At 37.4% G+C, this 14,034-nt stretch overlaps 1 protein-coding gene across 1 annotated transcript in view; it reads right to left on the bottom strand.

Moving 5' to 3' along the window:
• Positions 1-62: 62 nt before the first annotated feature.
• REV3L (REV3 like, DNA directed polymerase zeta catalytic subunit) overlaps positions 63-14,034 on the bottom strand; it is a 118,472-nt gene continuing 104,500 nt past the window's right edge. The window contains exons 23-32 of the mRNA XM_082047715.1: positions 11,620-11,864; positions 10,524-10,632; positions 9,422-9,628; positions 8,669-8,778; positions 8,343-8,457; positions 6,516-6,653; positions 5,480-5,670; positions 4,373-4,619; positions 3,239-3,448; positions 63-1,218 (exon numbers count right to left, since the gene is read on the bottom strand). Coding sequence (XP_081903841.1) covers positions 1,078-1,218; positions 3,239-3,448; positions 4,373-4,619; positions 5,480-5,670; positions 6,516-6,653; positions 8,343-8,457; positions 8,669-8,778; positions 9,422-9,628; positions 10,524-10,632; positions 11,620-11,864 — 1,713 coding nt within the window. The 3' untranslated portion in view covers positions 63-1,077. The remainder of the gene's footprint in view (positions 1,219-3,238; positions 3,449-4,372; positions 4,620-5,479; positions 5,671-6,515; positions 6,654-8,342; positions 8,458-8,668; positions 8,779-9,421; positions 9,629-10,523; positions 10,633-11,619; positions 11,865-14,034) is intronic.

The raw sequence follows: 14,034 nt of genomic DNA, 5'->3' as shown, positions 1-14,034 counted from the left end.
ATTTGTGTGCCAAACGAGGGAAACAAATGTCTGCAATAGAGGTGAGATATAAAAAATGCATAGAATTTTTACCATATCATTTTATTCAACTTTAATATGGTTTCCATTATTAACTTCTAAAACAAAATGATTTCCAGTTTAGAAAACAATGCACTGACCACATAATTCCTTTTCCATTTTATACAGTTATACAAATATTCTAAATACACATTTTGTCAAGATGGTGGCAAATAAGATTTAACTGTACAGTACATAAGGAAAGAAAATATTTTAAGCATATTTAGAAGCAATAGAAATGTCTATACAAAACAAGCAAAAATGGAATAAAATTTTATATTTAAAGTATTGCAACAGTCCCACAGGTTTTAACAAAAATGTCTTTGCACAGTTCCTCACAATGCCCCATTAATAGCTAAAGCAAGACAGCAATTTTTAGAAAATAATGTTTCAAAATGCTACACATGATACTACTGCTTGCACAGTCTGATCAAAATAACAATCTACTTGGAATCAAGCAAAACTGAGGAGGAGATATACCAACCGACTTTAAAATTATCTGTATAAAAGTCATTGCACATTATTTTACTCAGTTGTTTGAAAAGTAAAAAAGTGTATTTACAAAATATTGCGCAGACAAAATTATAAAGTGAATGGATAATATATAAGTAACACGTCTTGATACTGACAGTTCAAGAACACACACTAATGGTTTCATCGATTCAAGAGGTTTTCAGTGCTCCTTCCTCCAGGAAGTAAACTTGACTTCTACTTTGAAATGGATTTACAAGATGTTACACGCAGCTATTTCAACATCAGCATTATAAAACAGTATGTTAGAAACATGAAAGAAGAAATTTGTACATCTTAAAAAGTGAGCTATTCATAGATCAACAAATGTATTTTTTTTTTAATTTAGTTAGGATCAGCGTTCATTATTCTTCAGGTAATAAACCCAACAGTTAAAATGGAAATCCCGGACTAGATGAGAATTGAAAAAGCACCATGCACAATAGTCTTAGTGTGGTAAACACTGAAAACAAAAAAAAATAGCACCTGGAATCCTGTAACACAGATCATTTAAAACTGGTCGAGCAGCTGGCGAAGATACGGTGCCTTTGACAGTTCTCTGCTGACTCTGGACAGCTTGAAGAGTACTGGGCAGTTGAGGGAGACACACGGGATCTGTTGATCAAAGCAGCCTGTACAGTTCTTGCATATCTAGATTACAAATAAAAAGGCAAACCAGATTATTTTAAACTCCACACAGGCAACCAGACATCACTTGGGACTACCCAGTCCTCAACGTTGTATCAGCAGAAGAGGCACAGCTCTGCCAGCACCAAGCTCTTCCCAACACGGTGGGATCCAGAGCAGCTCCATTCCAGCAGCCCCTCTCGGCCAAGACCCACTCGTACGTGGCACCTCAGAGGACACCAAGTCCTCTGACCTGCAACTGTGACCCACAGGGACAGGATTTGAATGGTTTGTTATCACCAGGAGAACCTCAGAAATAAGTCTACCGCAGTTCTTTTGAAAGACTGTGGCTGGTGTGGACGCGAGGGACCAAACTAAATGGTACCTGAGAGACCTTCACACTCGAGTTTGTGTAGAGAGAAGAAGTCTATGGCCTTAATCCAAGGCACATAATTTTAAGTGCATTTTAAAATAATGTATGATTCAGTGTTATATCATCAGCTTTCTGCTGGCTCCAGCGTGTTTATAATCTAGGAGGGCCAAGAATTTAAGCTGTGAAGGATATACTGTGTTTCCCTGAAAATAAGCCCCACCCTGAAAATAAGCCCTAGCATGATTTTTCAGGACTTTTGAGGATGCTTGAAATATAAGGCCTACTCCAAAAATAAGCCCTAGTTACAGCTCATTAAAAAAGTCAACATAAATAGTGTCTAGGCAGCTATACACGTAAAATTAAAAGTAAAATTAACTGGCAATAGAATGCAGCAGGACAGATAGGGTTCGGAGAGTTATGATGAGGTTCCAGAAGATTATGATATGACCGTATTTGAATAAATGTTGATTTTTGCTCATGAATATTGGTAAATGTAGATTGTTGTACATGGAAAAATAAGACATTCCCTGAAAATAAGCCCTAACGCATCTTTTGGAGCAAAAATTAATATAAGAACCTGTCTTATTTTCAGGGAAACAGGGTATATGTCTTCACATTAAAATAAGACAGATGCTCTGACAGAGAGGTTGAATCACCAAACACTGACCCGAAGGGGATCCCAGGCCCTGTTGCAGGGACAAGAGAGAATGTTCTGATCAAACTCACTGATTCTTCCATCAGGCTGGAGCAATCGGCAAGTTCTGATTTACTCCAGAACAAAAGCAACAGAAAAGGGTCAGAGCACCACAGGAAAACTGCAGAACATGCATCACTGTTCCTTTACTGCCATTTACAATGCAGATCAGAGCAAATATTGCAAAATACAGCAAGAAACAGAAGTGCACATTTCAGTAATGCAATATTTATGAATAGTGAATTATAACAGTTTTCTAGCAACAGAGCCCCATGGGAACCTATCAAATCAGTGTCTAGACTACAGGAACATTTATATTCCTGCAATTCAGACAAGTCAAAATGGTTTATGCGCTAGTGCTAAAAATTAATTTTAACAAAAATATTTATTAATTATAAAATACGACAGCATGAAAATTAGGTGAGGATATGCGTATGTTTCTGCAAGGGGAGGCATTGTGATTTGCTGTAATATATTTGTGAGCACAGCTAGCTACCCTCTTAATTGACTTCTAGCTCCAGGGAAAAAAAAACAGTTTGGAAAACTCCTATGGGGAGAAAAGGTAACAAGAAAACCCCCAAGCTAAAACACATCCACATTATACATATAAATAAATATATATATATATTTTTTTTTTTACTAGAATATCATCAGTTATTTTAATACCAAAAAGGTGAATCTTTCATACTTTTACAACTCTCCATCACTGTCATTATAAAAAGGCTCCTACAAACAATGGAAAATACTCTGAAGAAAATCAGCTTCTGTTCTGATCCCCGCCTTTGGTTTTACGCAAAGCTGAGGAGAGTAACAACTGCTGTGCTGCCTTTAACAGTGAAGGGAAAGGCAAACAAGCCATAACACGTTTAACACCTGGACTGTACTTCTCATTTCTGTTGAGGGTATTCAGTAACACACTGCTTTGAAATTTTAGCCTCTGTTTGGCTGACGGACATCTGACAACGCTTTAATCATACCTTGACCAGCTGCTCCTGCTTACGCTCCAGCTCTCGGATTTCTTGGTTGAGAATCACTGCCACATGCTGTGGCTGGCTTCTGCATTTATTACAGATCCCATGCTGGGTCAGTTCGTCACACACGGGACAGTGTAAGGTCGTGAAATACTGGGAGATTGTGCCTTTGCGTCCTTCTAGCTCACTGCGGGCAGCTGAGGCAGCTTTCTGAATCTGTTAAAAACAATAACTAAGAGGTAATGAACTTTCAAGAGAGTAGCTTGCCTTATTTCTAGGTGAGCCTGTTTTTTAAAAGGAATATGAAACGGCAACACAGCCTGCAGGCCAGGGGTTCATACACAAATAACTACCATGGATCACATCACTCTGGAGAGCGTGGCACTTGCCCTGAAGTGATACGCTGACCAGAGCCCATGCACCTATTTCACAGGGAAGCTCACCAGGAAAGGGAGAGTAACCAAAGAAATCCTCAGTCACACGCTTAAATTCCCAATCTGCAGTGGGAAACATGATGTACTGCTATGCTCCTGAAGTCTGCACTAAGCAGAGGAACCCAACTATACCAATACACTGTCCCCTCACCGTCCCTTTTTGTCAGGGGAATCATAAACTAAAATCCAGCTATTTAACACTTCTCTTCCTGCACCTCAATGACTTCTGTAACTTTTAGGAAACTCAGTTTTGGATATAAAGGGTTTAAAATTTCCGGTGATACAGATTTTTAAAAAAAATGTTCCTGCTGCTGGGGCATTACCAGATTTTCTGTAAAGAGGAAAGACCTTCAGAACCTCTTGGAAAAACAGGAGTTCCAGCATCTACTATAGAGAGATTTAAAAGGTAGAATGCCAAATAGATGCATATACAAATACTGCTAAAAATATACAGTTATGGCAAAATATTCTTTTAAGCTAAGGAAGGCGTCAGAAAATAGAAGATGATAGATGCACAGAACACCTGGCAGAAAAAAATTGATTTACTAAGTGAAAAAAACACAACTCATGCAGAAGATCTAAGAATCAGGTCTGCATGTTTGGGCATCAAAATAACCTTTGCTGTTGCCTCATTCTACTAAAAGTCATGATAAAACCAAACACTGAGTAGACACACTGTGTGTGTATTTTGTTTTCAAACACTTACCCGTGGCAACTCATGGTACCAGCTGAAGACGTCTATGCCGATCAGGGAGAAGACCCTGGCCAGCGGGGGCAGGATCTGTTTGGTGATATAGTAGGTCGCATTCAGTCTCAGGTTGGGATCCTGCAGGACTTCCATGGGCCGCCTCACCAGCTGTATCAGGGGCAGCCCGGGCATGCCATATACAATGACGTAGGGCACTCGCTCCCCCACTCGTGGTTCAGAGCGACGGTCATAGGCAAACATTCTCCTGTTTCAAACAGATTTTATAAATTCCTAGTTATTTCATTTGCTGGTAAACTTCCCCATCTGATTATGTTAGTAGCTCTCCAGACAACTGAAGTTAGTGAGTATTATGAGGCACAGTACCAAGTTGTTTCATTTTTAATTTGTCTCATGATCAAGACCCGAATTTTAGAACATGAGCCCTAAATATACACGTTCTGTTTCACGTCACTTGGATTTCAATGCAGGTTGCTTTCCAGCTATCCCTTCTTTAAAGAAGTATCTTAATTAAGAGCAACCAGGGTACTAAAAAGAGCTTAAGTACCCACAAAACAAAGGACAATTCACTTTGAAGCAGGTATCAATCCAGGACTTGAATTTTATTTTACCTGAAAAGCACAGCTTTATTTGAAGACCTTTTATATTAAGCAAGGTGGCAAAATGTGCCAGCTCACATTATCTATTACTAATGAACAATATTAACAAGATGAAATATTAACTTTAAGGTGAAAAACCTACAAATTATGCCTGGTAATGTATTTCACAGCACTGAGAGATATCACGATAACAATTTTTAACATATTTAATATCTGTGATCGATGGGCAACCTTGGAGAGTCAAGCCCTTGTAAAAAACCCAAAGTACAAGTAACAGTGTTGAATGCAGCATTACAGCGTCCTGACATGAGACGTTACTCTTGACCAGGACTACAAAACTGCTTTCTAGGACTACCTGATCCTTGACCTCTCTTCACATATGGAAGAAAGCCAGAGTCAACTGCTGCAACAATATCTGAAGGAAACATCTCACTAGTACCCATAACTTGGCAGTACACAGGTCAAGAGAAAAAATATCTATGATTAACACTTCTTAATCTCTCATTACCTGGTGATTTCCAGGGCTGGTACACAGGATCCAGGTCTGTAAGCTGAGCTCCCCCTGTACTCTTTTGCAAAGATGAAGTCTTGCATGCTGGCTTTTCCTTCTAGTAACTTCATGCATTGATTCTGAACGTACTGTTTGATCTGACTTATGTCCCGTGTCTCAAATAGCAGCTTGATAGAACACTCAAGTATCTTTACAATCAAAGGAGAAAGGTAAGAAAAACATGTATGTTTAACTAAAAAAAAAAAATTAATTCCAAATAATTCAGTAAATTATATGGAAATATTAATACACTGCTTAGAAAAAAGTATCGGTTATGAACTAGAATGTTAATATGATGACAGGTCCCATTTTTTCCACTCAAAGACATTAATAAGCAGATTACTGGACAACTTCTTCCCCAGTTTGACACATCTTTCATGACATCCATACTCTGGCACTAAGACCATTTCAACAATTACAGAGGCTTTCCAGAGTATGAGAGAAGATGTTTTTTTCCTGTCATCTAAAATATTTTGCCATGACTTTCTGAACCACCTCAGCAAATCCTCCTAAAAGTAGTTACCTTTCTTACTGGCATAAATTTGTTTTCACTTAATTAAGAACAAGAGCCTCTTCTTTTAACTCCCTGACACACAGCTTAAACCAGCAAGGAAGTTTATTTTCAATGAATTCTTAGCTAAACTAGATTCATGTATGTAAGCTACTCAGAGGACACATCAGTGTGCTTCACTCGTCTTGGAGTAATACTTAGTTCCCGTTAAAATGAGCTGGATCAAGAACAGTCTTCTAGAGAACTTACATGGGACTGAGGGCTTTTTATGGGACTTTTAGGGGCTGAAAAACAGTAGTTAAGATGGAAAAATGCAAGGCCTTGAAATGCTGTGCAAGATCTTCAATTTATCTTTCAAATGGTTCATACCAGAAAAACAGATGCTCAGACAACTCACAATGACTAGAAACTCTGAGAAAGGACAAATATACAGTAAAGTAACAGAGCACTGTAAGTTCAGGAAGAAACGCATGAGTATTTTACCTTGGAAACAGCAGGACAGGAGTCCCTTCGGACTGTCTCTATGCCTTTAGCATCAAATACTGGGTCCTTCTGGTCCAGTGTTTCATACATGTAACCCACGTACCTCTTTTTAGTTTGCAGGACACATGGCAAGTAGACCTGGAATGTTTAGAAAAAGACAGCCCAATCTGGCATGTGTTGCAAAAATAAGGTCACTCTCAAAATAGAGGGTTTCCTAAGGAATACTTTGCTTTTTATTTGAAATCATTAAAGCAAATTAACTAGATCAAAGACTGTTAAAGGATGGCTGAGGAAGTTGGAATTCATTGGTGTTCCATTCTTAAATAATTTTGTATTTCATCTACCAGTAAAGCCTAAGCAGCCTGAAGCTCAGATGAAAAGTAACAAGCAGTATAATTTGAGTACACTTTTCTGAATTGCATCTGTCAGCATTGTCAATGTATTATTTCTTTCTTAAAGAGACAACAACTTCATTCTAAACAACAGAGAAGAAAACGTTCCCAGCAAAAGCAGCAGCTTTGAACTTCCTATTTTCAAACGTCATCTAATTATGAGGTGCCTAAAATCAGTTAGTACCTTGATTTGGGGAAAACATGCTTTTTAAATGCCTGTGCTTGGAGAACAGTTTACTTGTGAATGGATTTTTAGGGTCATGGTCTCCTTTGTTTTCTCCACCCTCTTATTTCATTCTTGATTGTGTCAGTATTCCTTGACCACTTTTAAAGGAATGGGGAACAAGCTCTTCCGAATATTACTAGAATAACACCACATCTTCCTGGCTCTCGCAGAAGAGAGAGCAGCAAGTTGAGGTTGCCTCAGGTTGAAGAAGCTCCTGCATATCAGCATCCCGCTTCTTGAGCAGATGCTCTGGCTTCGAGGCATTTTCCTCTTCCTGTGCAAAGAAGCTCCCCTAGGAGGGTAGTCAATATTTTGACCCATAGGTGAATAAGGGCACTTGGACATCTCCTCAAGGATATCCTTGCACCTACTATTTTTTTCTGGCTAATTACTTCTTCAGCTTAATGACACAGAATTGCCTCAAAGTGGGAAGGGTTCCTGTATATTACTCAACAAGGGAAAGTTGCTGTGCCTTCCACAGGTACCCTGACTTTTCTTGTTAATATTTTTCTACTGTATTTTCTGTGAAAAGTGGCAATTTGCTTATAAATTTGGATTTAATCTGTTGAGTCAGGTATGTACTCAGAGAGTATCTAGAGCACCTGAATTGACTGCTAATGACTTTCAAAGGATAAGCTTCCACCAAAATTAGTATCACATTGCCTTGCTTTTCTATAAGAAGCCTATTGTCATTAGTACTCCTTCCAAAAGTCTACTGAGTGGACATTTATGATTTTTCTTTTCATATGTACATGTATCACATGGACATATCATGAAGTGTGCTAAGGCTGGCTGAAGAATAAATATCATGCTTGTAATTAATGCACTGGAATCACTTTAAGGGATGGTGTACATTTTCTTCACCAAGTTGCACAGTGGTTTGATTATATGTACATAATACAAAACTGAGGGAGACATTTCCAAAAAAATGGATGAGACAGGAATTTCAAACTGCCTGGTGCTGCCAGTGCAACAGGCCAGCAGGCATCCTGATGTGATAGGAGGAATATTTCCTTTTGTTCATGCTGCGGTGCTCCTCTGACAAGGCCTCCGAGGCATTAAGGAGCTTGCAACAGGAACAGTACAGCACACAACTGTTCAACCGTTGTATATCCTTATGCTACGTTCATGACCAGAAAAATCTTTTCACTTTTTCACGATAACAATGTTTTCATCCAACACACTTGAAGCAAAATATTTTCCTTTTACCTTTTCAAACTTCAATTTAACAGGTTTGGGGTTTGTTGCTGTTACAGCTTCAGCAATTTCTTGACCAATCTTAAAAGACTGCTCCTTCGTGGCTCCTTTCAAGAGTACAAACATGCTACAAGAAATCAGACACAGGACATAAGTGCAAATCTGTTAAAAGTAGTTCCTGATTATTTACTTTGCATATTTTGCAAGATAGTAAGCTACATCCCAAAGAGGGCCCGCATACTCTTTTCAGTATCATAAATTCCCCTTGTTGAGACAAAATAGATCTATGAAGAACTACTATGATTTTAAAACACTGCAAGAAGCAGACCATTAATTACCTGTCAGTATCACCATACACAACGTGAGCACCCCATTTTTTGGTATCGTTTACGAGTTTTATAGCACGTTCCAATGTTTCTCTGGCTTTGTGGACAATGCTGTCCCCAACCTGCAAAGTTAAAAGATAAATTGAAAATCGTTATTCTACTGCCAACCCAAATACTAGCTCTTAGTAAACCTTGCTTGATCTGTTTATGAAAATTACTATATTGAGCCCATATATCTCATTTCATGGTTCAAATGCGTATAATAAATTAAAAGGTTGCTAACATTACCCCAAAACATCAAGAATTAAAGGAAGAGTGATCAAAAATTATTAAGAATTAAAATAAAGGAAAACTTTGTTTAAATTTCTTTAGGCATATTAAAAACGTAAGGAGCAAGACAAAATCACTTAGGATTCATTTCCCTACTTTTTGGATTCTTCCGATTCCTCCTTTTAGGAAAACTATGAAACAGCCACAATGTTTCATTTTATTTCTACTATTAGAACTGTAATCCAATCTATCTCTGGAGAGAGTTCTACAGAAATGCCAACTCCAAATGCTCTTTTATGGGAAGAAAAAAACCAACCTTTTTTTTTTTTTAAATTAAAAAGGATCACAAATCTCAAGTTGCTGATTTTCAGTACTACAAATAAAAACAGCTTTTATGAACGTATTTAGATTAAATATGTTTCAAATAATAATACTGTGTTATCTGACTATACTTTATTAATAGTGTCTTTTCCGCAGTTTTTCTGCAACCCTTACCTCACTGCATGGCATTCTTCCAGAAAAATTAGCAGCAGTATAACCAAATGTAAAATTAGCTATATATTTAAGACCCAACTGACGAGCTTCAAGCATTCGAGTTATAGCCTTGTCATGCTTATAAGCCTTCATTGACTGTTTCACCATTATCCTAGTCTTCAAGATTTCTTCTAGCATTCTTGGCAGCACACCCTTTCTTACTGAAGGCTGCCATAAAGGGAACAAAGAAAAAATTATGTTAAAAAGCCCAATCTAAACGGTTAGGAGTAAAAGCAAAACCCAGAACTGTTAGATAATCACTGTTAAGATGACAAAGTAACTTGCAAGATGCCCTAGGCACCAACGGTTTGGCTCTTTCCACAAATATTACAAGCAACCTAAGACTACAGGCAAAGCTCTTGTGGGCAGGATAAATAGCTTTTTGTTCTTTGTTTTCATCAGCCCTGCTAATGCAATGTTTAGATAACCTTAATAACGAAAATGAGACTTCAACATTTAACTGTTAATTCTCAAAATGGAAAATGCTAAAGGAATATTATATTTTAAAAATTCTGGAAATATTCTTTACTTAAAGCTTTTGTTTTACATTATATTTAATGTATATTAATGTATACTTCTGCTAGTGATTCGTTAATTATTTGTAAGAGCTCCAGCCCGTATTTATTAATTCATTAAAATCAGCCAGCAGTACAAATAAGTTAAAATGAGAACAATTAAAATCCCCAGCTTGCTTTCTATCTCCCAAACCATGACTCTTTTTCTAGGAAAGCATTCTGCTATACAGGCAGGAGAAGAATGAAGAATTACACACAGATAATTACTGTTTGATCTCCAAACTGCACAAGTAAAATACAGTTTAATTATAGATCAAATAAGCCTTCACTATAAATGAAAGCGTAAAGACGACATTTTATTTCCTGAACTGCCAGAAGTTCAGCACTCTGACAAATATAAAAAAAACATTGGGAAATGAGAGACTGCACCTCCCCGCTTCTGTCTGCTCTTAACGCAGCAAAATATAAGCTACAGTATCAATTTGATCTTAAGCTACTCAGCCAACAGGAAGTGAAAAATGCCCGTCACAGAGCACTAATATCATTACCTTGACAAAAGCTACTCCACTGGGTGACACTGTGATATCGTGCCTAATCTGATAAAGTAAGTCAGGAGGTACTCTGAGAGATGTACAGCCAAATTTGAATGCATCATATCTAATAAAGAGAAAAATTAAATATTAAGACAATTCATTTATTTACAGCCCAATCAGGCAAAAGCATCAACTCACATTAAAATATTGACAATACCAGAAAGGACAGAATCATAATTATAATCTCAGGTATAAACAAACATACTATCATTTAAAATTTCTTAGCTACATGCAAAATGCTCTAGGAATAAAGCAGAAAATAGCTAATTTCCAACACATACATAATTTATCAATTCTGTTCTGCGTTAAGGCATTGTTTCCAATACTGAGGTAGTGGAAGCATGCACTCATACTGTAATCCTCTATGGAAACCATGCATGTTTACCAAGTAACACATTGCATACATTTTCTTCCTACAAATTCAGAATTTCAATTCAGAAACTTGAAAATCTGATGGTGACACCTAGCAATCATCGCATGCATCCTCCTGTTCTTCCAAATATTGTTTTACAGAGGTAATTAAAATGAGCAATGAGATTTTTTTTGCTAATTAACAGAATCACTGATAAACTCAATAAGAGATGCTACACAGAATAGCTTGTATCTTTTAATTTTGAATAGTTAAGACCAGAGGGAATGACAACTGTTAAAAGAATACAACAACAATTTATTAACATACAGTGGAATAATACTAGTCCAGTTTAACTTATTCTAAAGAAATATTAAAAACTAGCATCACCACAATAATAGAACAGGCACATATGAAGCGTGGTTTTTTGTGGTTTTGTTTGTTTTTTTAAACAGAACTGATTCCAATTCTTTACTTAATTAAAATTACATATTGATGTGTGTATGTTTATGTGTCTGTGTGTGTATACACACATGTACACACCCACATGGTAGATCTTTATCATCTCTGCTGTGTACCAGAACACGGTACTATTCCCACATGCCCATTGTTTCCAATGACAACCAAGGCTTATCAGTACTTTAGAAAAGATGCCCAAGTCGCTATGGAATCTAAGTCAGAGAGAAAAGAATAACAACTTACTTTCCTAAGTTTTCAACATGTCCCAGGCAGGTTGAATAACAGTAGTTGTATGCTATCACAATGGAAGGATATAATGACTGGAAATCCAAGACAAGAACAGCATTGCTGTAGAAGCGGGATTCTGGCTCCATTATTAAGGGAACACATTGTAGGGCTTTCATCTGAGCTCGCTGCTGAACACTGGGTGTCACAGCAATATAATTCATTGGCTTTGCAATACGCAGCATCATAGACTCTACACGATACTGCAAAACAGTTTGGATATAATCATTATCATTTCAAAAATGCAGAATAAGTACGAGTGCACTAAAACTATGTGAATATGCACTTATGTTTCCCGAATTTAAAGTAGGGACAACTAGTTTTCCAAAATAAATAGTTATACTCTTACTTTTACTGTATATTTTCTGTCACACTTTCCCATGTGTCTCCTCATCATTTAGCCCTAATCACCAAAAATCAAATACTTCTAATTTTTAGCTTTGGAAAAAATAAACATCCAGCTCAGGTTAAAAAAATATATATCCAAAAGGCTGCAACAACATACATCTATGGCCATGCTACAGTCAGTGAACAAGCATTTGCTAAACTGTATTTTTGTTAGACTTGCAGAACATTGAAGAAAACAAAGTATAACACGCAGTTGATGACCATTGTCCATTGGAATCTGCACAGTAGTTTGATTTCAACATTTGGGAAAACAAAGCAATGACATGTGAATTGTGTAAGTTGATAATTGTGCCTCCAAGCTTTTGACTGTGAGAAGTAACCAGAATGTACTTGGCAGCAAGAGAACCAAGGGAAGAAACTAAATCAGCCCATTTCACAAGTCTGCTGCTTTGCACTGGGTATGAAGCTTTCTTCCTGATGACACCACAAGTAGTACAGAAGCATAAAATAATAACACGTTTAAGAACTTCCACCTTGTTCAGTACCTCACAAAATGTCATATGAGGAGGCAGCAACATGAGAAAAAAACAGCCCTATTTATTTATGTATTATTCAATGCTTTAAAAGCACTAATAACCAGGTATTCACTGTGTCCATTCACGGTAAAAAAACCACAGAATAGCTGAAAATTACATACATGGGTGGCAAAGGACTGAAAATTCCCAAATATCAAAAGAACAATCCTACATAATCCTAAAATACTGTGCTTTGTAAGTAACTAAATCACTATTCAAAAGCCCTCTGCCTGACGCACTGAATATTCAATCATTGCACTGAATGGGTTAGGTGTAATTTCTTTAACTTTGATGTTATAAAAGAATGTACAGAATCAGCTTTAACAAGACCCCGCCACCTTACAAACAGGTTAGGGTGTGAAAGTTTTGCAACAGCATAAGTTGCTGCTCTCTTGCACTAATTGAGCACTAATTTGTGTCTGACTGAGTCTGCCAACAGCTAGGTAGGTTGGTTTTTTAATTAGTTTTCAGCAAGTTCTTCAGTCATCGGACTCACACTCCTTATGCCTATGACCATCTCCTCTGTTTAGTCTACTATGGAATACTCAACAGATTAACAAAAGAAAAACGTCACCTTTAAAACAGGTCTTGTAAAACTTAATAAGAGATTAAAAAATATGAAAAAAAAATAATTTAAAATATCTGGAATGTGTTAGTACTATTCCATTTTAATATCTTTTTCAACTAACGAGAAAAGAAGTACCTGCATAAAAGTAGTAATGATTCCTTTGAGTCGAAAAAAATATTTGAGGTGACTGGGAATTGTGGCAAATGCCATTTTTGTGATCTATAAAGTTTTAATGGAAACAAAACATACATGCACAGAAGGAAAGAGAAAAGAACAGTCAGGATAGAAAACGCAGCATGTGTCTGTTGCTCACTCCCACTCGCAGCCATTTGAGAAAAATGACAGGCAGAACAGTCTTTGTGGGCTGCAATCACCACAGTTTAAACATATCTGGGTTGGCAGTGTGCCAGTCCTACCCTCCCTGTCCCTAACTGAGCATTTCTCTTCCCTTGCTCTGACAGCAGTACTTTTCTGATAACACGGTAAGCCAGATCAGGGAGCTAAACTAGCAAATATCTATTGAAAGCCACCACGGTTCTGCTGCCAGTGCCAACCCCTCCCCAAAATATAGGGCCACTACCAGGAAGACTGACAATAACCTTCACTGGGTCAAGAGATGACACAGGCAGCTGAAGTCAAAGGGAAAAAGGTGGCGACATTTTAAGAATGGGTTGGGGATTGGACTAGATGATCTTTTGAGGTCCATTCAAATCCCTAACATTCTGTGATTCTGTGAACTGCAGCTTCAGACACTCCTATTTCTGCTTCGCTTAAGGCAAAGCTGGTCTGCTTAGGACATTAGTGTGTAAGTCGTCTTTTTGTCCACAGGAGTTGGCAAAGTAATCAGTCCTGGTGAGCTCAGCTAAACATCTATTAAAACAG

The sequence above is a fragment of the Streptopelia decaocto genome, assembly GCF_964273445.1.
Source record: "Streptopelia decaocto genome assembly, chromosome: 3".
Classification (NCBI taxonomy): Eukaryota; Metazoa; Chordata; class Aves; order Columbiformes; family Columbidae; genus Streptopelia; species Streptopelia decaocto.
The sequence above is the reverse complement of the archived record's forward strand: the minus strand, read 5'-3'. Positions and strand labels throughout refer to the sequence as shown.